This window comes from Echiichthys vipera (assembly GCF_963691815.1).
Source record: "Echiichthys vipera genome assembly, chromosome: 9".
In the NCBI taxonomy this organism is placed as follows: domain Eukaryota; kingdom Metazoa; phylum Chordata; class Actinopteri; order Perciformes; family Trachinidae; genus Echiichthys; species Echiichthys vipera.
This window is the reverse complement of record NC_139834.1, coordinates 19,385,639-19,408,987: the sequence shown is the minus strand read 5'-3', so window position 1 is coordinate 19,408,987 and position 23,349 is coordinate 19,385,639. Positions and strand designations below refer to the sequence as shown.

Here is a 23,349-nt window from a genome sequence, read left to right as displayed (position 1 = left end):
CTCACAGCTGTGGTTCCCTTGGTCCATGTGATCCATCGGCGGTGACAGACGGGCAAACACAATTTAGACTCGCCCATCAAAGCACATGCAACGGCAGTCACAGCCACTGTGGGCGGAAATGTGACGCACTGAACAGAAAACATACAATTCTCCTTCTGTTTCCCAGGAAAGACCGGTCTAAATTTGTCATTAATGCAAATCTGGAAAAAAAATGTTTGTCCAGCTTTTATACCCCTTTTCTCTCTCTAAAAACGGTGTCTAAAGCGTGATGACATGACTGATAAGGTTCCTAGGTTTAAGAGAGGATGTTCTTGTCATATTTCCTGAGTGGACAGCATTGTGCTTGGATAAATGTCATACAAGAGCATCATATTCATATTCCCCTTTCATGATTAAAACATGAGCATATGTGTTGCGTTGCACTAGATAAACAAGCGTTCAAAGATAGAGAATAGATAAAGCAAGCAGTGAGTCAAGCTGTAACACATGTACAGGACGTGAGAGGGGCTGTGTGAGATTTCGGTGCTGCTGCAGGGGAGCAGCTGGAGATGGCAGCCTGTGGTGATGGTGCTGTTGTTTTAAGGGCCGTGTGAGGCAGCGGGCTACGAGGTACAAAGTGTCGACATTCCTCAGACCTCACAGCAATCCCTGAAATTTCCTCCTCTCGTGTCCGCTTCTCTCTCTGACCAATGCCCTTGCCCTTCTTCCCTCTTTCCTTCCTCCCTTTGCTCTCTCTACTGGTGAGAGTTAATTTGCACCATGTGTTCTTTAACAGAGCAAGAAGGAGAGAGGAGGGAAATAGGCCCCTAGTAGAAGCGTGTGAACCCGATACCACTGTAAATCTCCACTTCCACAGCATTACCCTCTCCTCGCCCCTCCTCCTCTCCTGTTCGCGCTCATACTTTTTTTTATTGGCATGTCACACATTGGACAAGCTGGAAATTACACTGAGCTGAGCTGAGAACTAGCGGTGAGGCACGCCAGATACCCACTTAAGCTGAGAGAGAGCAAAAGTGGAGGGTGGAAAGGAGGAAAAAAGGGGACAGGAGCAAAGTGGAAACGTAAAGTGGGAGAGGATGAGGAGGTGGGGTAAAATTAGCTGTCCATTTTCAGAGCAAAAGCCAATCCAATTAAAGCTTGACCAATCCACGCAAACATGTTTAGTGTCTGGTTACTACACTAAGCACTGGGTGGTCAGGCAATAAGTACTATATACTACCTGTAAGTCTTAGAGCTGAAAATGTCAAGCAAAGAAATAATGAAGGGATTCATCTGCAATTCTGTGGTACCTACTGTAAAAGCCATATAGCGGCAGGGATTGTTGGACAATATGAAAATTAGCCTACTTCAAAGGACCCTTCACCCTCTAATTTAGCATGCAACCCCCTACGGAGGAGTCAACTGTTTTAATTTCAAAGGACGACCTGGTCAGGTAATTAAACAGCCCCGTCATTATTTTTCATAGAAACGGCCGAGTTGGAAGCCTTGTAGATTTTGAGCGTCAAATTTACCTGCCTTTCTTGACGTCTTAGGGCGTGATCACATTATCCTTTTGGCCGCGGCCAAAACCGGTTTTTCAGCTAAAGCCTAGTACCTTTAAGTAGTGTGAGCGCACCCGCTCCGCGCTCAACTGGGGCCAGCTGGGCCGCCACGGCCCGCTTGAAATAGGTGGGCTTTAGCGGAGCCGTTTGCACATGTACGAGCACGAGCGTGCGCACGTGTACGCGCACGAGCACGAGCCCTACGGCAGTAGCGTTATGTCCGCCTGTTCGGACATGTAAATAGAAGGATGGACCATGCGCGGACATTTAACAACAACAACAATGGCGGTGAAAGGTTCATGTTGGTGTGATGCGGAGGTGGAGTGTTTACTGCAGATTTGGTCGGATGAAAAGATTCAAAAACAGTCGACAAGACGCACAAAAACTGTCTGTGGAAAGATTTGTAAACAAAGCCACACACACGCGATCAATGCGTGTGACGTGTTACGGCTTGAAGGCGTATGGACAGCAAGAAGCCTTGGCCGAGGCCCTGGTAGTGTGAGTACAAACGGGGCTGGGGCGCGGGGGGAGAGGGAGGGGGGACAAGTACCCTAAAGTCCGGGTCTCGGTCCGGGAGGATAGTGTGAGCGCGCCCTTAGCTACATTTCCCCACTTTCTCATCAAAGAAGGTGCCAAAGAAGATAGCACTGTGTTTGCTCTTCTGCTTTAAAGATAAAAATGCAGTGCTTCACTCCGGCTTGCAGTGAATTTGCTTCAGATGTTAGTGAAGACATCAGAGGAGACGTTTGCACTTGTGATATGCCAGAAAAAAAAAGAAAAGTGTCTTAAAAGAGCTGCTGAATATTTAAACAATTTAGCAACAAGGGGTGAAATTAGCACTTGGATATATATGCAAGGCCCCAATGTCATCTGTGACTGACAAATGACTTGACACATTTGCACGCATCTGCGTGTGTGTGTGTGTGTGTGTGTGAGATGCACCCAGGCTGGTAGTAAGTAAATTCAACTAATGAAACTCCAAGGGGGAAGAGTGGACGAAAGGCTTCTCTGCTGAATAATTTAGCAGTGGTGGGTCAAAGAGGTGGCTATTGATTGAGCTTTTAAAGAGTCTTATGAAAATGCTATGGCTGCTAGCCTGGCCTTTCAGCCCGTGCAACCCCCACTGTCCGGAGGCCGCACCCTCTCCATCTGGGAAGGTAATCACCACTCATAAAAACACACACAAAACCCCATTTTGATTTCAGTCTGTCTCCACTTCCCAGCCCTCCCATCTTCAATCCGAGAGAAAGAGATCATCCCATTGGCTGAACACCTAGTTTCCATAGCAGCATTTAGCTAATGCACAGGGAGGGCAGTGAGGGTGAGAGAAAAAAGTGTTATCTGTCCAAAAAGATGAAAAGAGGGGGATATGAGGGAGAATAGAAGCAAGGAGCCAGGGGGAGGGTTGGGTAGGTTTGGTTTAATACCCACGAGCTGAGCTGAATACAGCCTCCTGCACTCACTGAGTCTGAACTTTGTTGTTATCTCAACCTTGCCATTTGTGTTGCTTTATTTATTCATCGCTGCGCTCTTGTGGACAATCAATCTTACCTGCCTCCCCAAAGAGAGACAGAGCTGTGTAGCTGTCTGAGAGCTGCGTGCCCGTCTCCATCTGATTTGAGAAATGCATCGAGCTTACAAACTGACACCAGAGAAGGACTAGCACTTGTCAGTCTTGCAGATTGTGTCAGCTTGAGAACATGCTTGCATAAAAACAGCAGCAGCTGCTGCAGTAAGTGACCCCGACACCTCAGCTAAATTACCCAATGCCATCACAAGGAACAGCATTAATAGCTTCACCTCAATGAAATTCCTTGTGTGAAGAGACAGGGAAGGAGGGAGGGAATGGAAGGGGCTGCATATGTCCCCATAGAGGAGCATTAATCAACATGGTCATAATGGGGAAAGTCACCCGATACTGCCAAAGCAACAGTTAAAGAAATCCTTTACTCACAGGGTCTGGTCACAGCCAACTATGAGGGGAGGGGGATATTTGTCAAATAAATGGAAGTAATCTGAACATTAGTTTGTTCAGATTGAAAAAAAATACTCCAGTTCATGTGTTAACCTGCTCAAGCCTACCACAGTTAATATCAGCAACATATTTCTGCACCGTTTTCCTTTTGTAGTATAAGTGACAATGAACAGCCATTCAGGGTTTAGTAGCTGTTGTGCTGTGGTTCTATTGCTTTAAGGCTGCTACTCAATGAGGAACATTACAAGCAGAATGCTTCAATCAAACTGCTTGTAGCAAGCTCAGCTGGTCGGCCATGTCTATGGACGCCTAGATGCCCTTGTCAAGGCTGCTTCCTCACAGAAAGCAGACACTTAAGACAGCTCCACACACAATTGTGAAAGTCTGCACCTCCACATTTTCATGTCTGTAAAATGCACCAGCTCGCTTAAAGCAGCTGAGTGGACAATAGAATGAAAGAAAGAAGTGATCACACACACACACACACACACACACACACACACACACACACACACACACACACACACACACACACACACACACACACACACACACACACACACACACACACACACACACACACACACACACACACACACACACACACACACACACACACACACACACACACACACACACACACACACACACACACACACACACACACACACACAATTGCCCCTAATGAGGGTAGCGCCCCTCTCTCAAGAGGTGGCAGCGGCTGCTGCTCTACTCGATAAATATTAACAAGAAGTGCGACTGATGGCGGTGCTCACTGATCCATAATTGCATTTCAAAATGTTCAGTGGGGGTGGGGTGGTGGGGGGTCGCAAAGAGAGAAACGAGAAGATAAAAAGAGGGAACTCAGCCTTCTAGGCAGTGACAAGAGACAAGTGATGCCTGTCTAGTGAACCCTTTACTATCAGCCTCAATAGCTCAGCACCAATCAGAGACTTTTTGGTGAAAGAAATGCACAGGTTGTGCATTACAGTCTGACGTTTCTCCTTTCACTGACTCACTGCTGCATGCATCAGAGAGCACTTTGACATTGCAGCTTTATATAAAGGGAGGAGATGGAGGATCAGAAGGATGGCGGGGAACTCCACTTATGCTACATTGTACATGAAGTGATATTTTCTGCATGGATCTGAATGTGCAGACAAGCTAGGCGCAACATAATTAGCTAGTAGATCTCATTGTTAAGCTAATTCTCAGCACTTTGGATTCCATTAGGACTGTACTCAGGGTCCACAGAAAACCTAATAACTGCATGTGTTAAGCATCCATATTTATGCACATATATTTGCATCTTTATCAAACCATTTTAATTATGGGCTTTGAATATGTGGCATTTTCCAGGGCTGTATGATAAGCACCAGCTAAAACCATCAGGAAACAGTTGTGTGAGATACAATTAGCATTTTGTGTGTGTGTGTGTGTGTGTGTGTGTGTGTGTGTGTGTGTGTGTGTGTGTGTGTGTGTGTGTGTGTGTGTGTGTGTGTGTGTGTGTGTGTGTGTGTGTGTGTGTGTGTGTGTGTGTGTGTCTGTGTCTGTGTCTGTGTCTGTATGTGTGTAGTGGAGGTATACACATGTTTACTTGACAACTGGGAAAGCAACGCTGTTTTATCCATCCAACACAAACATGCATTTAAATACACATGTAACCACACATGGAAATATGACACTAAGAACTATTGATGTTAGTAAGAAATCACAATCAAGTTTATGTGTGTAATAATGTTATTCATATAATTGTATGGGATCTTGCACCATTAGGTGTGTTTCCACTATGGTCGACTACCCTGAATGAGGTGGGTCTATCTCGCCAAAAATGCCCCTAATTTGTATGTGAGTCACTCAAGAGGCCGTTTAGCCGAGTAGAAAGAGGCCCTGATTGGATGTAGCTCTCAGCGGGATGTGTCGTGTGGTAGTACAGACGCCACAACAACACAGCGAAGTAGACACTTTTATCCAGTGGTGTAGAAGAACACAGAAAATGATCTGTGCACGGATTCTGGATTTAATTTCTGACCTGTGGCCCCTCCCTCACTCCCGCACTCCCTCCCTCACTCACTCCCTCCCTCACTCACTCACTTGATCGATGTTGTGAACAATATGGGCCAACTTAAATCTAACTACAACTATTCTGTATTTTGCCTATTGTTTTAAGTCTGGGTTGTATTTAAAACACATGACTGCAAAACGAGTTGCTCGATAATTACTGCAGCGAAAATGTGGTGTTTTGTGCATCATTAAAACATAACTGCAAATTCTATTATAGTGCTAGACATAATTGTGCCATGTTGCAATGTTGAGTGAAAATAGAGAAAGCCAAATTGCCATTTTCAATCATCAAGCTCTTAAGTGTTTTGGTTTACCCATTGATTGTTTCAACAAGTCTTCTACATAAACATAAATGAGGTGATATCTTTTCACAAACACCAGAAAAGTTCAGCTGTCAAGAGGAGACATGTGAAATAGTTTTTGTACATGCCTAGGTAACATCGGGGGAAATCACACATTTAACTAACTGTAACGGAAGCCAAAATAATTTTTTTAACAAATAAATGCAGAGTTGACACTAATTTTGAAACGCAATTTAATAATATTTATGTTTCATTTGACACTTCCCAGCTTAGAGAGAGTAAATAAGAATAAGAGCGATATGACAAAATAAATTGGAAAAAATCTGTTAGCTGGAATGCACTAACAATAGTGATCAGAAAGGTTTATAGTCAACTAATTTTTCCTTTTTATCAACACACCTATTGTTTTAACACTTATCACTTAGACTGACATATACACACACCTACAGTGTGCATGTGTGGGCATGTTATTTAACAATGCTGAGAAACAAAAAACACTCCATCACAGCATATTTTCACCAGACAGCAAATCCTATCACAGATCTGCTTGCACACATATCACAGTACAAACAGAGCACAATCAACCTTGAGATGGCTTTATACTGCGACTGTAAAACGATGAAGGGCACAAAATGATTACCAGTGGTTACAGCGTGCACACACGCACACAACACGGCCATATGACAAAGAAAATCCCTCATCCTTTTAAGCTGATCAGGCCTGTAACATACTGTATGAGCTGGACTTCTGGCATGATAATTGCATTGTACATGACATCTAATTAAGTGTGTGTGTGTGTGTGTGTGTGTGTGTGTGTGTGTGTGTGTGTGTGTGTGTGTGTGTGTGTGTGTGTGTGTGTGTGTGTTTTAGTGAGTGTGAGTGAGTGACAGAGATACTGCATGTTAGCGTGTGTGTTGGTGTACTCGGCTCCTCGATCCCGCGGTCCCACAGGGAGAAACGCTGCAATCACTCCATTAGTGAAAGAGGGAGGTGCTGGGAGAAAGTAGAGGGAGTAAGAGAGAGGGATGTGGGGTGGGAGAGAAGGAGGGAGGACGGAACACAGCTGACTTGGCCAATAACAGCAAATGAGGTTAGATACAAGCAGAGAGGGAGGCAAGGGGTCAATGAGCGTCGAGGACATGGATACAATGACTAGAACATGGGATGGGAGGAGCGAGGGAGGGAGGTGAGTGACAGCACATAAAGAGGAGTGGGGATGGGGGGGTGTAGAAACAGACAGATGAGAGAGTGAGAGGGAGAGAAATGGAGACGGAGGAGACAATCAAGGTAAGAAAAGCAGGATGGATTGGTGAAGCCAGGGTCAGTGGGCAAATATGGCTGGAGATTGTTCAGTCGCTGTCAGGTGGTTTATTGTTTCAGGTTCTCCTCTCAAAACAACACACAACTCACACAGTGTGCATGTGAAACAGATGTATGTATACATACATACATTAACTGCATCATCATGATATACGTTGCATATCAATATAACAACAAGAGAGACAAAATATGTACACACAAGCACACACACGTCTACAGTCGACCTGCTCACTGCATTATTCTCATCAAATATGGATTGTAAACACATTACAAGGTCATGGCACTGTGTGTAAACTGAAACTAGCCCTTGTGGGAAAACACACAGGAGGATTGTTGGCCCTAAATTGACCTAATTGATCAAATCAGAGGGATTGGTTTTTTTTTTAAATACACTTGATTCACTCGTTCTGTGTGCGTTTGTAGTGACAACTGCAATTTTATTTCCTCGTTTAAATTCACCTTTTATGTTGTGTCACGTCATCATCATTTCCTATTTCTCTCGTAGTGCCAAAGTTACATGTTTCCCCTTTTTTTAATGATCTAAACATGGGCATGGAAGAGAGATAATAACTGACTGTCTTGTTTAATACCCCAGACGGTTAAAATGGCCTCCTACCGGTCACCTCTGTATTTGGGCAGACATTTTAGGAGGAAGGCAGTAGACTGAAATCTATATGGCTCGATCAATATGTCACAGGGGTTACAGTGGGCACCGCAGCTGCCACTGTTGCGTAAACAAACTAGGGGAATTGATGTGAAAATGTTCAAAATGACCCCAATAATGCTGCAGAATGGATTTTTCTTGTTTGCATCTGTTTTTTGCTGATTGACTGTGCTGTACAGAATGATATGCAACAAGACTCGGAATCACAGTAAGATTAAAAAAAAAAAGATTTATAAAAAGATATAGACACAGAGAGGCGGACTTCAATCCTTGTTCTTCCCTGCGCAGGAGAGATTGATGGCCGCATTCAGGATTTCTACACACCACTAATTGGATTCACAGGTCATTAGATAAAGTACACGAGTGAGACTGTTATAGCCTAAAGACTGAGGGAGGAGAATGAGAGAGAGACAGGAAAAAGGAGAAGGGTGCGAGACGGGCAATATTGATGAGGTTGTTTGGTTCAGAACCAATGAAATTTCCTCCCCCTCTACTGCGCCTCCAAAGCCCTGTTGCTCCCCACACAGAGGGGGGTTGATCGATAATTCGTGCGGCAAGAAAAAGAGGGGGTTGGAGACAGAGGTAAGGACGGATGAGACGGTAGGAAATAAAGAGAATGCGCTGATCTCTAATGCGTGGCTCACTTACATGGATCTCAAGTTGCCTGTTGTCTCTCCTTTCCAATATATTGTGGCAAGAGAAGGAAATTACACTGATTACACCGGCCATTGTTTCCCCACAAAGGAGCTGAATGAGTAGATGAACATTTTTCTCTCCCAAAGGCACAAGTCTGTGTCCCAGTTTTGAGAGCAGGGTGACAGGGTAGATTTGAGGTTGGCCAGCAAGATGGTTCTTGATACCATCTTGTGTGAAATTACAATCAAAAGCAGCTATCATCCTAAAAGAGGATTTTGCGCTAGTATGGTAAATAGAGATTAGGCGTTTTCAATGGAGCTATCATTGTGCCAATCTTTTGAGCTACAAAGTGAGCTTGTTGAAAAACGCTGTACTGGTTTAGAGAGCCAGCGGGGCTTGTTGTTTTAACATAGGAGGACAAGGGTACAGTCTGCTCAAACACATACAGGCATGCAGATGGCTGTTCATTAATTACAGATGGATGGGGGGGAGGGAGTAACAGAGAGCGAGAGGCACACCGAGAGAAAGAGAAAGAGAGATAGAGGGGTCAGCTAATGGAGCCAGAATTCTCTCTCCCTCCCTGGACAATTACCTCTGTCTGCCCCAGTCCTCTTCTGGCGCTCTAAATCAAGTTGCAGGTGCGTGGGTTTTTGTGAGTGTGAGTATGCACATATGTGCGCACGAGGAGGGGTTCCTGCCGTCCTCAGCACTCTCTAGCAGCAATCCGATTAAAGCCCTGCCGCTGTAGGGCCTGGCTGTCCTCCACTCTGCAAGACCTCCAGCTCACCTTAAAACCCCTTCTACACACAACAGCCGCCCGCCCTTCACACACACACAAACGTATTCACAGGTGAACCTTAAGTGCCAACAAACCTACCTCAAATGCACACACACACACAAACACACAGACAAACACACACACACACACACACACACACACACACACACACATAAATGCACACCCAAGTCCACCTATCCAAAAGTGGTGTGTGTGTGGCCCCTGAGCTGACCTCCCATCATCACCCTGGCTGTTGGCAGCCATTACTTTGGCCCCCTGGGACCTGCCCCCACCCCCCTCACCCACTCACGAGCCCTCTGCACTCTGCTTAGACAACCAATCTGTTTAAAGATAGACTATGCTCGCTCCAGCAGGGTTAGATGCCGCTTCATTTGGCAACATGGACCCATCAATGACATATTCCAAACGTCTTTGCACAATAAAGTCACATCACTGCAATCCTGCACCAAAGTGTGTTCTGCTCAGCATTCACGGTAGTTTCAAAGCACAGGTTAATATAAGTCGATTGCAGGCTTCACCGCTAAGTTCACAGTTACAGTAGTTGCCTTTTTTGTGGTTAATTTCTTCAAGTAAAGACACTTGATTGGCTGCACTGACCTGAGAAAAATCCCACATGCAGACAATTACTCTACCCAGTTAATTCTTCACTTCAAGATTTTATATTGATTAAAAAAAAGAAGAAAAAAAAAGAATCTGAATGGCTTGCAGATAGTTGTGAGACATTCAGGATTTCCAAAAGATGTGCAGCGTGTCATTACAGTCGACTACAGTAAGCCAAACTCTTTAAACGCATTTCTGAAACCACAAGGTTACATCCTTTTTCCTCAATATGAACAAAGACAAATCTGTCAAATGGAACTTCCCCTTTAGCAAACAGAGAGAATGAATGCAGGAAAATCAATGTGTGTGTGTGTGTGTGCGCGTGTGCGTGTGTGTGTGTGTGTGTGTGTGTGTGTGTGTGTGTGTGTGTGTGTGTGTGTGTGTGTGTGTGTGTGTGTGTGTGTGTGTGTGTGTGTGTGTGTGCGTGTGTGTGTGTGTGCATTTTAGGTGTACTACTGCAGAGTAAACCAGCAGCACTTCACTAAACTGACTGAGCCTGATGAATCAGCCATCCTCTGTAGCAAATTAAAATCTAATTTCTTTCTTTATTCAGCAAAAGAGGCAATTTGGCCACATTAGGTTGTAAGAAAATCAATAGAAAACTGGTGGTGATGGTCTCCTTCATTAAATCAATTAAGTGCATCGACAAAGGTCTTCATTTCCATTACAAGCATTATTATACCGCCAGTGGATCGCGAAAGGTGGTTAATATTCAAGCCGGATTCTCAAAGGGTTTTTTATTTTTCCACACTTTAAAACATTTTTACAATCACTGGTATTCAGCGCTCATCAGACTACCAAAGTGTGACAAAAATATGAAAACTAGTGGTGAACCTGAGGCCAGTTTCAGGACACAAGGGCAGAAAACAGGATAGACAGGAAGTGAAAATGTACTCACCAGCTTGAAATCCTGAATGCTACAAATGAAGTAGGGAGTGTTGGGCCGCCGACTTTCGATGTACACACAATCTGAGAAAGAAGAAGAAAAAAGTTAGTTTGAAAGAAGATGTTCACACTTCCCAAAGCTTTCATGTTTTTACGCAGCCAGACTCAGTAATATATTATTTTGGGTGCTGTTACCTCTGCCTAAAAGACATTTTTCTCCTTGAGTCAAATTCAATTGGAATGCGAGTAATAGGATTAAGGACTTTTGGAGTGCTACAAGGTTGCCTTTCCAAAGCAAACATTACGCCCAAGGGGAATTATGTTATTGTTCCACTCCATTTATACACCAGTGAGTAATACTGGCTTTAAAACCCATTCCACTCCCCCAGTCATCACTGTAACCTAAAAAATGACAACTTCTGTCATTGCACCTGTGTATGTTTAGTTTACTTTGGGTTAGCTTAGCACTGAAACAAAAAAAAAACTAAAACTCACCATGTGCCCTCTCATGTTTTAAAATGTTACCAAATTACATAACCCTCACAAGTGTTAAAACTAGCCCCCTCACAGTGTGTGTGTTAGGAGCTGGCCCTGGCAGGCTGTGCTGTTAAATTGAATGTGACTGGTGGTATGGCCAGGTCGTGAACCCTCATCTCCTTAACAAAAACATTCACGCTGCAGAGGACAAAAACACACAGCCACTTCTGTGGAGAAGGGGAAAAAAAGAGGAGGTGGGGGACATGTCTAATGGTTACTGCTAAGCCTGGCACAGTACTTTCCAGAAACAGCCAAGGGTTAGAATTATTATAGAAAGAGAGATTTGAATCCACAAAAAGGCAAATTAGCATAATAGTCTCCCATTCACCTTTTCTTTTAGCTGACACACAAAACCAGGTGTGTGATCAAACGGAGAGAAAATAAGCTGTTGAAATAATAAGCTTTAAAAGACACTGACACTTATTTGATTGAAAAATACATCACACAAAGATGGAAGCGAGTCAACAATCTCTTTGACGGCTCCCAATGCTGGTTTTGCAAGGTGTTTGGTGCAACGGAGGGTAGCACTCTTACTTACATTACCACACACACACACACACACACACACACACACACACACACACACACACACACACACACACACACACACACACACACACACACACACACACACACACACACACACACACACACACACACACACACACACACACACACACACACACACACACACACGCACACACACACGCACACGCACACGCACACGCACACACGCACACACGCACACGCGCACACGCGCACACACGCACACGCGCGCGCACACGCGCGCGCACACACGCGCGCAGCTCTGTAAGCTTTGATACAAAAAAAAATCCACCACAGGTAGAGATTTACACCAGCACTGCTGGTGCTCATTTCACTGAAACGCATGCTGAGCTGTTCCTTTCAGCAGGACTTTAAGACCACACTTTCCATAACAAAAGATGAGGGGCTAGCTTTTCAGTGACGGGCAGTGCCATCATCTGTTATTTATTTGTTTGTGTCAACAGAGTTATCGATCTTGCAGTGGTTTATCTTACCACTTGCAGAGGAAAAGAGGGGTGGCAAAGATATTAAATGGCTCTGACACACAGGATATCATTTGTAGAGGAGCTGTTAGGTACAAGTGCGTCTGTGACATCATAGGCTTTGTTTGTTTTTTGTCTTTTTGAGAGGCTGTGTGTGTGTGTGTGTGTGTGTGTGTGTGTGTGTGTGTGTGTGTGTGTGTGTGTGTGTGTGTGTGTGTGTGTGTGTGTGTGTGTGTGTGTGTGTGTGTGTGTGTGACCCTAGGGTGGGCTTGTTATCTGCTGTTGGCTGAATGAGCTGTTCTAACAGTGGTGGGGGGTGGGTTATCGCCCTCGCTGGCTCTGAGTGACGCATTATCTCTCTCTCTCTCTCTCTCTCTCTCTCTCTCTCTCTCTCTCTTTCTCAATACTGTCCTCTTCTCGCTTTTCCCCACTCTCTCCTTTTCTCCCTCCTCTACACCATCCCTGGAAGTCATTTACAAGATAACATGAATGAAAATATCCATCAGTGCTATTGTGTGATATGTGAGAAACAGTGTGTGTGTGTGTGTGTGTGTGTGTGTGTGTGTGTGTGTGTGTGTGTGTGTGTGTGTGTGTGTGTGTGTGTGTGTGTGTGTGTGCGCGCGCATGTGTGGAGAGAAACCATAGAGTATATGAGAGAAACAGAGAAGCGGGTGGAGGAGGAGGGAGCAAGAGGGAGGTAGTGGGGGGAGGGCCGAGAACAAAAGAGACTAATCTGAATGAGATGACATGTTTCGGAGGAGTCAAATCGGGGGAATTAGGGTTTAGTGTCCCTTCACCTCATCGGCACATTCGTTTAGGAGGGCCAGATCTCTGTGTCTACACCCCAGAGCACATCAACAGGCATGAAGAACAGACAGCGAGAATAAAAAAGATAGGTGGTGGTGGGGAAAAAAAACTGAGTCAGGGATCTAGTTTAATCATTCACAGACAGCAAGCGAGTCTATTCTTTGAACGTCGAATGAACACTTTGAATTCATCCGGGGCACTGAAAGTCAAAATACCTCAAGGGCATTTCTCTGAGAGTGACTATAACATGATTCTCAATGAATGTGAAAGTTAAAACCCAGTTAATGCTTCAGACTGTGTGGTTTGAACTTAAAGGAGGCAAAGGAGCTCGGGGAGGTTTGGGTGGGGTAGGGGTGGGGGGCTGGGGGCTCGTCGAAGCAGGCCATGCGGTTCCTCCAGGGTCTGCCTGGCTTGTTAAACATTCCTGCCATTTTGTGCATTTGGAAGTGGGTCTCCTCGCTCAAGTGGAGAAGTGGGAAGGGGAGGGACGAGAGGTTTAGCTGTGGTGGGGGTCTTTGTGGGGGGATGGGCTTTTTTTTTTTTTAAGGGTTCAAGAGTGTGCTCGTTGGATGGTCTGACATAGCCTTCTCCGTAGGACGGAGAACCACAGCAGGGCCACTGAGTCGAACCTCTTCTACTCTTCCTCCGCCCTACAACCCACTGCTGACCGCCACACCACCCAGACAGATAGAGCAAGACAAAAGTTCAATACGTTGATACTGGGAGATAATGATGAAGCTACTGAGCACCGTGCCTCAGACGTGAGTGCTTCACTGACACCTGATCAGCAGTCACCGTTTCACCGTTGAGTTCAAGTGACAGAATATTCATTGTCATAACCTCATGATACACGTGCAGCGGTTTTCTCAGCTGTGGCTCATTGTTCAGCCAGCCATTCTCTTACGGCTGCCAAGCATTTCCAATCTGAAACACACCTAGACTCTGCAAAAGAGCCGTGTCCTGTTCTCTCTGTATCAAGCAAATAAGATGCTGTTTAATTTGCTGCAGAATTTCAGCAGAAGGGAGGGCGGGGGAGTTCTCAGATAATATCAGCTTGGCTTTCTTTTACGAGCCACCAACAATGGAAAAGTCACATTGTGAGCACAGTCATATATGCCAGTGTTTTGTAAACAGTGATGGGGAGTGCTGTTGAATGAGATCAGCTAAACACAGCAAGAATATGAAAGTATTTTAGGATACAAGGCAGTCTTGTTAAATCGAGAAGAGCGTTTGTTTAAGTCGTGCTTGCAGGTGGTGAGTGTTGGCCGTGAGGCAGGACGCACCTGCATTGTTAAAAGTTGTGCTTAGCTCAAACTGGCAGAACACACAAACGCATACGTGCACGCACGCAAACACAGGCACACAGGAGAGTAGTGCACAGCTTTTGCAAAGCTACCCCCCTTGAGTGTACTGATCCCAAAATTAAATAGCACAAGGAATGCAATAATAGAACCACAGGGGTGTGAGGGGACTGGATGGCCGAGAGAGGCCGAGAGCTTTGGAGAAAAAGAGAGACTGGTGCTATTACTGATCCAACACCAACCGCAGCACCTCTGCGAGGGAGTCCGGCTGATGGCCGAGGCTGCCTTGTGCCACTTCCTGCTGGGCAGGTCCCAGTGGGGGTGGCCTGACAGACATTCAAAGGATACACGCGGACACTTTGCTTCTTCCACAATTTTCCATCCTCATCCACAAGCCAAATAACTCACCCTACTTCTCACTGGAAAAAGCAGTGGGAAATACCTGGCAAGCGATACCATCAGCTCTCTACAATAGGGCAGGCCTACAGCTGACTGAGCTCCTAGGGGAGAACAGAGGCTCTTTGACAACACCCCCACCCCATCCCCCTCCTCCTCCTCCTCCTCTCCTTTCCCTCTCGGCTAGCCCACACTTTCTCATTTAACAGTCGGCAGGTGGTTGGATTTCACTAAAAAGCCCTTTTCCCAGAGTCTCTAGCGTGGGGAGGATTGTGAGAGCAGAGAGGGCTTTTTAAAAATAGATCTGTTCAGTTAGCGACAGGCTACAGATTCACACTGCTGTGTTTCAATATGAGATGACTCCAAGGGCTTGTCCCTCATGTTGGCTTTACTGGAAACAGCAAACTGATCGACAGCTAGCCTTTGTAGCGCTGGGGGTGCGCTATGCTAATTGGGCTCTAGCATAGCGCAGAATAAACCGATACAGAACCACATTATACGGGCCTCTCAAGAGAGTCCGTACTGAAAACAGAATTCAGATGTGTTGTGTTCCTGTGAAGTATAATTTACTTTACTCTGAATCAAATACCCATCTGAAAAAGACACTTAATTAGCACAAAAAAATAATCGACACTGCAAATTTAGATTGATGGTGGACTTCTATGATATGCTACATTACATTAGAGTCCAAATCACTTTTTAAAAAAGGTATGGTATTTTGTGGTAAAGCTCTCAAATTTTGACATTAAAATTGCTATTTGTCGACACAAATAGCAATGTTCTTTCTTTATTGTAATTGGCCTCCGAATATCTATATGTGTGTAATAATGGGTTCAAGTAACACTTTCTTACAACCATCCTGTCAGCCATTGCTGTAGCAGAATGGTGGTTTGAAATGAATGTAGATGAAATACCTCACATTTTGCCCACATTTAGACTACTAAAAATACACTACAATCTAATTAAGATTACACATTTCTAAGTTCAACAGTAACAGTACCGGCCATTATAGACTTGCTCCAAAAAAAACTTTCATATCTGTAAATCAGTGCTTTGGCTTTAAAATCTGCACACTTCTTCACACAGCTATGAAATTTCCCATGCAAGGTCAGGAAGGAAGTGGTCATACATGAGACTGATCTCATGACTCTCAGGTCACCCCTTCTTGGTGAAAGTGGTGCTTTTACAAACATCCCCTATGAATAAATTGAAGTCAATAAATACGATCAATGTTTTGCAGTGATTTAATTTCATTCTTTTTTGGGCAGCACGCACCACCAATGTACAACAAAACCGTTTCACCCAGCTGCTGAAAAAATCCTAGGGGAACACTTACAGTCCTGGTAAGAGAGCCTTAGTGAAATCATATTTTACACTTGTAGTATTAAGTTTAAAATGTTTAACTGAAGTCACTTAGAAATTGTGTTCTAATCCGCCACATCTGGTCAAGACCTGATGTTCTTAATAAATGTCAATCATTAGCAGTAATCACGATTATATACAACATGAACAAAATTACAGCTGCCCTTGCAAACACAAAGAACATGGCAGGTTTGTGTGACTGCCAACAGTTGGTCCTGTGTTTAAAGAAAGGAGGGAGGGCTGGTTAGCCGGCTCTAGTGTGTATGTTAGACATACTCCTGCGACACACACACACACACACACACATGCACACACACACGCACACGCACACACGCACAGGTTCTGTGGTGGCTGCAGAAAGAAGCGCCAGCTGTCCACATCAACAACTCCCCCAACACTCATACACACAAGGTGTTTTTCTCAGACTAGCCTGCAATCTCTCTGTATTACACACCGCACTCACTACACAAACCTAACACTTTCTTAGCAGAAATGACTGAATCTATATCGTCCTGACACATTGTTTGTTGGCTGTGGCATCCATGTTGTGTGACATAAACTGAGGTAGATGGGCAGAAGGAGTGGAGGGGGGCAGGTGGTTTCCATTAGCTCTCTCCATTTTAAACAGACCAGCCAGCCAGTCAGTTTGGAAGGAAGGAGTAATGCTATGGCAGCCAGTCGCCTGCAGCGCAAAGCAGAGTTTTGCTGCAGTGGAGAGAAGGGATGAGCGATGTGAATAGTTGTGTGTGTGTCTTAGTGTGTATTTGACGGAGCCTGTGTGTGTTGCAGGAGTGTGCTTGTCAGAGATAGGAAGCGTGTCCATGACTGTTAAAAGCATGCCTTGTATATGTGTTAGTGTATGTGTAAAAGTACCCTTGTGAGTGTGCAGAAATACTGGTTATCAGGGTACTACGTATGTGTGTGTGTGTACTGACAAGTTTTTTTGTGTGTCTCTGGGCTTCTAGGGTGTCTCCTATTGATCCCCCCATGGCAGTGTGTATAATCTCCAGAGAGAGGATCTATAATCTGGGGTGGGGGATGACGAGTGTAGAGAACAGGCTCTGGAGGTGTCTGGCCGGGCCTGGGGAAGTGGCGAGAGCTCATCCACGGGGCACAGATCGATTTGGCATGTCTCTTTTGCAGTGCATCAGGCTGTTCACCCCGGCTGCAGACCATACCAATGGCCTGGGACAGAGTCCCCTGGCCACCACACACACACATACTCTTCTATCCTTTACAAAACAGCAGCAGAGCTACAGTTACCTGCAGGCCCACCTATTGGCCGATTGCACTTCTCCTTCCACCCTTCCTTATCCAATCGATGTGTACTAAGCCGCCTGAACCCATCTTCAAGGGATAGAAAGGCTCAGCAGAAAGATGGGACGGTGGCTGGAGATTGGCACTGTGCAAACGGCTTCAATGCTAGCTTACCTGGTATTTCTTATGTGATGACATGGGCCTCCGTGTTTCTAAAGCTCCCTTTGACAAAAGCAATCAAGACAGTATTTTGGTTCACAATTTACTTGTGTATTTTATTTTCTGTACTGCTTTCCATCACCAACGTCTTCCCTCTCCCCTCCATCTGGGGCGGTGCAAATCCCTCTCCAGGGGTGGTTAGTTTTACATATTGTGTGTCACTAGACGGCTATAAAGGGATTTAACATTTAGCAAAGCATAATCCATTGCAGGCTTTGTGCCTGCCTAAGCTGCACACATCAAATCTGATTGCAAGAAGGCTGCTACCAATGACCAAGCAGGAGGAGGGAAAAACGCACTGTGCACACACATACAGGGTTTATCACTTGAACAATAAGCAGAGGAAACAGCAGGAGGTCGGTTGCTGAGGTGGAGGATCTTCTATGTTGACAATAGGAGGTAAATTATAACCTAGAGTACTGGTGCTGGGGCCACCCACTACCCTATCCTGGCTCATCTCTAATCTAGACCAATCTAGCAGCTCCAGGTTATGTGGTGGGAGCAGGTTGTGACACTTGGGCCACTCTAGTCAAACTAATTGAAGGAGAAGACAGGATACATAAATATTCCCCATCCACCAGACACTGGCTGTGCTGTGCGCTCGGATGTGGAAATATAAATATTCGGCAGGGCTAATCCACTGAGATGGTCTACTTTGTTTATATGCCTTTTGAATGTTTCATTGATGTGACTGACTGCTTCCGTTTTTTTATCCCCACTCTCTCCCTTGCTACTCCTCCCTCTCCGCATGGTTAACTATGAGACAAAACACCGGTGCTCTCTCTATTAAACATGCAATGCGGTGAAAAAAAAAATGCTTCAATGGATTCCATTGCAGAGAGTTAAGAGCGACAGAAATAAAGAGCGAGCGACAAGAATTGGGTTCAGTGTGACTATTTGGTTGAGGACCTCCACTGGTACCAGAGCAAAGATGATTTAGCCGACAAGATTACGCAGCTAGACTGAAAGTGCAGGGTCTGGCTGTTTCACTGCACTTACTTGAAGTTGTCTCTTTGGTTGGTGAAAAGAAAAAAAGGAGTGTTTGTGTGGATGTGTGTGTGGGTAGATAGTTGGAGAAGAAAATAACCTGGCTGTAAATTTCCTACATTTTCCTATTTAGTACCAAAGGACCCCCACGCCCCCATCCCCTCTCTACTTGACCTTTTGCTAGCTGCTAGATAAACGAAAAGACACAGTGGGAATGATTTAGTTGCAAGGCAGGTAGCACTAGCTAGCCTGGCTTATTTTACGACAGTAAGCGTTGACAATCCCCCCCTCTAATATAACCAATTTCTAAACAGTAGGTGAAAGGGAGGCTGTGTTTACAGCTGCGGAAAAGGTTGATTCTCTTTTTAGCCTGGCACATCAGACATAATAAAGACAATGCACCGCAGTTCAAACATCTCTCCAGGAAACTAGAGTAGTGTACCTTTTGGCCCCAGAGGAGATAGCATACTTTCAGTGAGTCAGATGGTGTTTGGATGAAATCATTAACATGGCTGTCGTCACTATCACATCATCTAGTGAAGCACCACTTTGCTTTATTGACTTAGGCCAAGACAAAGCACAGAGTGGGTCAACTTGGAATTGATTGTATGATGCATTGGCCTCTAGCCTGAGGGAGTACTTCTGCTGTTAGAGAGTTGCTACTCTGGAGAATCTGCAATCCATCAGCATCTTATTGCAACAGTGAGATGACTGTTCTTCAAGAAGCAAGAAATGAAGCACTGATTCATAATGTGTGTCATAATTCCAAAAAACAAAACGTTTTGAAAACAACAAGGGATAAAGTGAATGCGAGGTTAAGACAGTGGGCTTATAATTATCAATAAACTAGAAAATTGATTATTGGAGATTGACTAATGTTTTCTGCAGGTGGTGTCCGTGCAGATGACCCGCTGACACTATAAGATTAGCAATATTTAGTTTAGACTTACCCCCGGGTCTGTAAACAACATCGTCTTCTGTGATGAAGGACGTGATTTCTCCATTCTCTGTGCGCTCGTAGCGTGACTTCTTCTTAGGGGTCTTCTTCTTGCCCTTTTTGCCGGCCTCCTCGGCCGTGCCGCTTCCTCCACCTGTGCTGCCATTGTCGTTGTCCTCATCCTCGCTGTGTTCGCTCTCTGCATAGTTCTTGGCCCCGCCCTCTAGTGTACAGCTGCGTCGGGGCCTGGAGCTCTCGCTCTCCCCGTCCTGCCGGCGGGACTTACCGGCCTCTCTCTTGTCCCGGTCCCTGTCTCTGTCCCTGTCCCGTTCTTTCTCCCTCTCCTTCTCTTTGTCGGCCGTCATGATCCGCCACGTGCCTTCCTCAGTCCTCTCACGGCTGGGCCTCCGTGAAAGGTAGACTGTGAGCCTGGGCTTCAGTCTTCTGAATTTACCAGTCAAATCCAGGGAAAATTTGGCCACACCAACAACCCCAGTGTTTCAGAAAAGCTGTGGGTAAGAAAAGAAGGATAGTTAGCAAAACTGTATGTCAATAACCATTATCCTTACAGTAACAAAGCTTCATTTTCTAAGTAAAATGGTTTTGTGCTGGAGGAGATTTTTTTGTGGCTGAAAAATACATGATTAGTTCCTAGAGATCAGGCAGCTGTGCCGACTCTTCTCAACATCACAGTAATTGTTGGCGCTCCCCTCCACAACCATGTATACTCTGGAGAGCACTGAGTAGCTTTATCAAAGAACAGAACTTCGAAGCTTACAGCTCAGACTGATTTCCATTCTTTCAGAGAGGCAGTAAAACAGTTAGAGTTATTAAAGGTGCGTTGGGAAAAAAAGAGTGAGAAAAGTAGAGTAACAAGTGCTGCATGCACAGTATTTGTAACACAATCAGCTTAAGGGAAGTCGTAACTGAATAAGCCTAAAGAGGTAGTGCTGCATTCAGGATGAGGCTGGCAGCCAATACAGTTCCTCAGAGATAATGTGTCGAGGGGCTTTTTCGGCACAAGACTCTGCTTGTCGTTTGCAATGCCACAAGAGAGACAGCGCGTTAACTGGCTAGCTTCTCTGCAGACCATCTGTGATGACACCAGGCTCAATTTTGATCATCTGTGTGTGTGGCTGTGTATGTGTGGGTACTCTGGCTTACTGGACTGCACTCCAGCCCCACCCTCTGCCCTGGCTGACAATCACCACTGTGTTAATGTGAAGTGACAGCTCTGGAGGGAAGAACACAGCAATCCACTGGGTAAGTAAAGGGAGAGTAGAGAGGCAGAGCCAGTCATTTGACATGCCCGGTCCCCTGCCATTTTCAGCTACTGTCGTACACTTAAAAAGGAACCCACTTTCTTATGCCATAATGAAATCCAAAGCAAGGTGTGCAAAGCAGAAACAGCACTGTCTGCACTACACTGCCCCTACACACTGCGCCTACACACTGCGCCTACAAAGGAGGCTTGTCATTTACTGCCAGTGTTTACCCCTCCACCCCCTCTGCAACAAATTAACCAGAAATAGTTATTACAGCCACCAGAGGGATCGGAGCAGGCAATCAGCACCCGCGTTACCATGGTGGTGATAGCACGGTGGGAGAAGGAGAGCGAAAAAGGAGGAGGGGTAGAGATTGGACCAGGTAAAGCAGACCCAGCTTGCAGCTTGGAGTGAAAGGTATATAGCATGTCTGCAAGTAGACGTGCATTTATTGAGGGGGCTAGAAAGAATGTGAAGTGAAGAATAGAAGGAAAGTAGAGGATTTTGACACACACACACACACACACACACACACACACACACACACACACACACACACACACACACACACACACACACACACACACACACACACACACACACACACACACACACACACACACACACACACACACACACACACACACACACACACACACACACACACACACACACACACACACACACACACACACACACACACACACGTTTGACAACGCCGCTCCTCAGCAGCGGGTGCTGTCATCTCGTGAGCAGACACCAACTGACAGGGCAGCTGCTCTTGTCGTTGGCTTCAACACAAACACCGGGCCTGATTAAACCACAGCCTCGTCACAGCCCCATTAATCACCTAATGATGAGTTACCACGGCGACCACTGGGCTGCCATCATATACGCACACACACACACAAGAACACATTAGTGCACTCACAGGAAGCAAGGGCTCGGGAGAGTTTTAACGCGCATGTGCGTGTGAGGACTACGGATCCACGCCTTGGTCGGTGTGCCAAAATACAAACTGTGCCCCCTCCTGTGTCTATATCCAGCAGCATGTCTTGGAGGTGTGAGGAACATAAAAACATTGATGAAGGTAACATTTGATAGCACAGCTCTAATCCTGCGAGCTGCCAGAATCTGTGTATGAGCTAAGCACCTCTCTTCTCCTCTAATCAGTAACATAAGCCTCTTCCACCGAGAACAACGAGGACCCTGAACTGTTGCAAATGGAGGGTTGGCCCATTCTCCTTTGATGTTGTGGGCTGCTATAAGCCTCTATAAGTATCTTTACAATCTAGGTACTATTAGTTTGCATCTGGATACACTTAACACAACTGCCTCATTCCAAACTCTGTATGTCCAATTACCTTGCTGACGTTAACATAATTGTATTTTTTTTTTTTTTAAAGAGAAATCCTTATACAGGCATGCGCTTGTCTCACTTGTGTTTGTACTTTTACTAGTCAATTAACAATATGTGTAAGTGTCTGCTATCAGTAGGTGCAGTTTGATGCGGATAAAAGAGCAATTTCAAATTGAACAAATTGAGTGAGTAAAAAGGAGTGAGTCAGTGTGAAGTGAAGTGGTAACAATGTGGCAATGAAAAGTCATAATGTATTGATGGCTGACAGGGGAGAGAAAGAGAAAGTGAGACGGAGAGAGAAAGCGAGCAGGAAGGCTCTCCACCCACAACCGAGGAAACAAAGTGCTTAGTAGAATGCAGCACTGGCCACCGCGCCGATGAATAACGCTGCGAGGGGGCAGGTGAGGCTTGGAGCTATTACACATCAATCACTGGGCCAGGACCCTTTGAAAGATACCAGCTGTCTTAATGGAAAAGAGAAGGAGGGGCAGTGGCTGCAGAGGGGTTGAGGGGGTCCCAGCCAACGTCACCTAATCCACCATTTACATTACTGCGATGGAGTCAAGGGCTAGCAGTCAGCGGGGCCCAGCTCAAATACATTTCTCTTTTCCGAAGCTGTTTAAACGAGACCTCTGGCCTGAAAGAAATACACAGTTTGTGGCTCGATTAACACATCATCCCCCACAATGGCCACACAGCAGGTTTCTGTTACTAAACACAGCTTTTTTTTCTCCCCTCCTCTCTCTCTCTCTCTCTCGCTCTCTCTCTCTCGCTCTCTGTCTCCACAACAGCCTTTTAAAAAGCCATGTTTTATTCATTCTGATCACTCCCACATTTACCCAAATCCATGCTCATCTCTGTAGTTTTAATCAAAACCTGTCTCAGGATAAACATCCAAATTATCATGTTTCGCATGAGTACCTATAGAGCTGTGGGGTTTATTTTTTTTTAAACCCTGCCAAATTTTTTCGTAATTGATTATCTTGGATTATAAATTTGGGTAGGCTGGACATTTCACACAGCATTTTAAAGAACAAATAATAGAGACATTTCTACATTTAAATGCAAAATAGAATATAACAACAATATATGCAGTGCAGTGATCCA

The 23,349-nt window shown here is 45.2% G+C and overlaps 1 protein-coding gene across 1 annotated transcript in view; it reads right to left on the bottom strand.

Moving 5' to 3' along the window:
• The window catches only part of rerea (arginine-glutamic acid dipeptide (RE) repeats a), a 96,896-nt gene that overhangs the window by 58,770 nt on the left and 14,777 nt on the right, over nt 1-23,349 (bottom strand). Inside the window, exons 2-3 of the mRNA XM_083920781.1 lie at nt 19,631-20,126; nt 10,800-10,870 (exon numbers count right to left, since the gene is read on the bottom strand). Of these exons, the coding sequence (XP_083776907.1) occupies nt 10,800-10,870; nt 19,631-19,982 (423 nt within the window). The 5' untranslated portion in view covers nt 19,983-20,126. The remainder of the gene's footprint in view (nt 1-10,799; nt 10,871-19,630; nt 20,127-23,349) is intronic.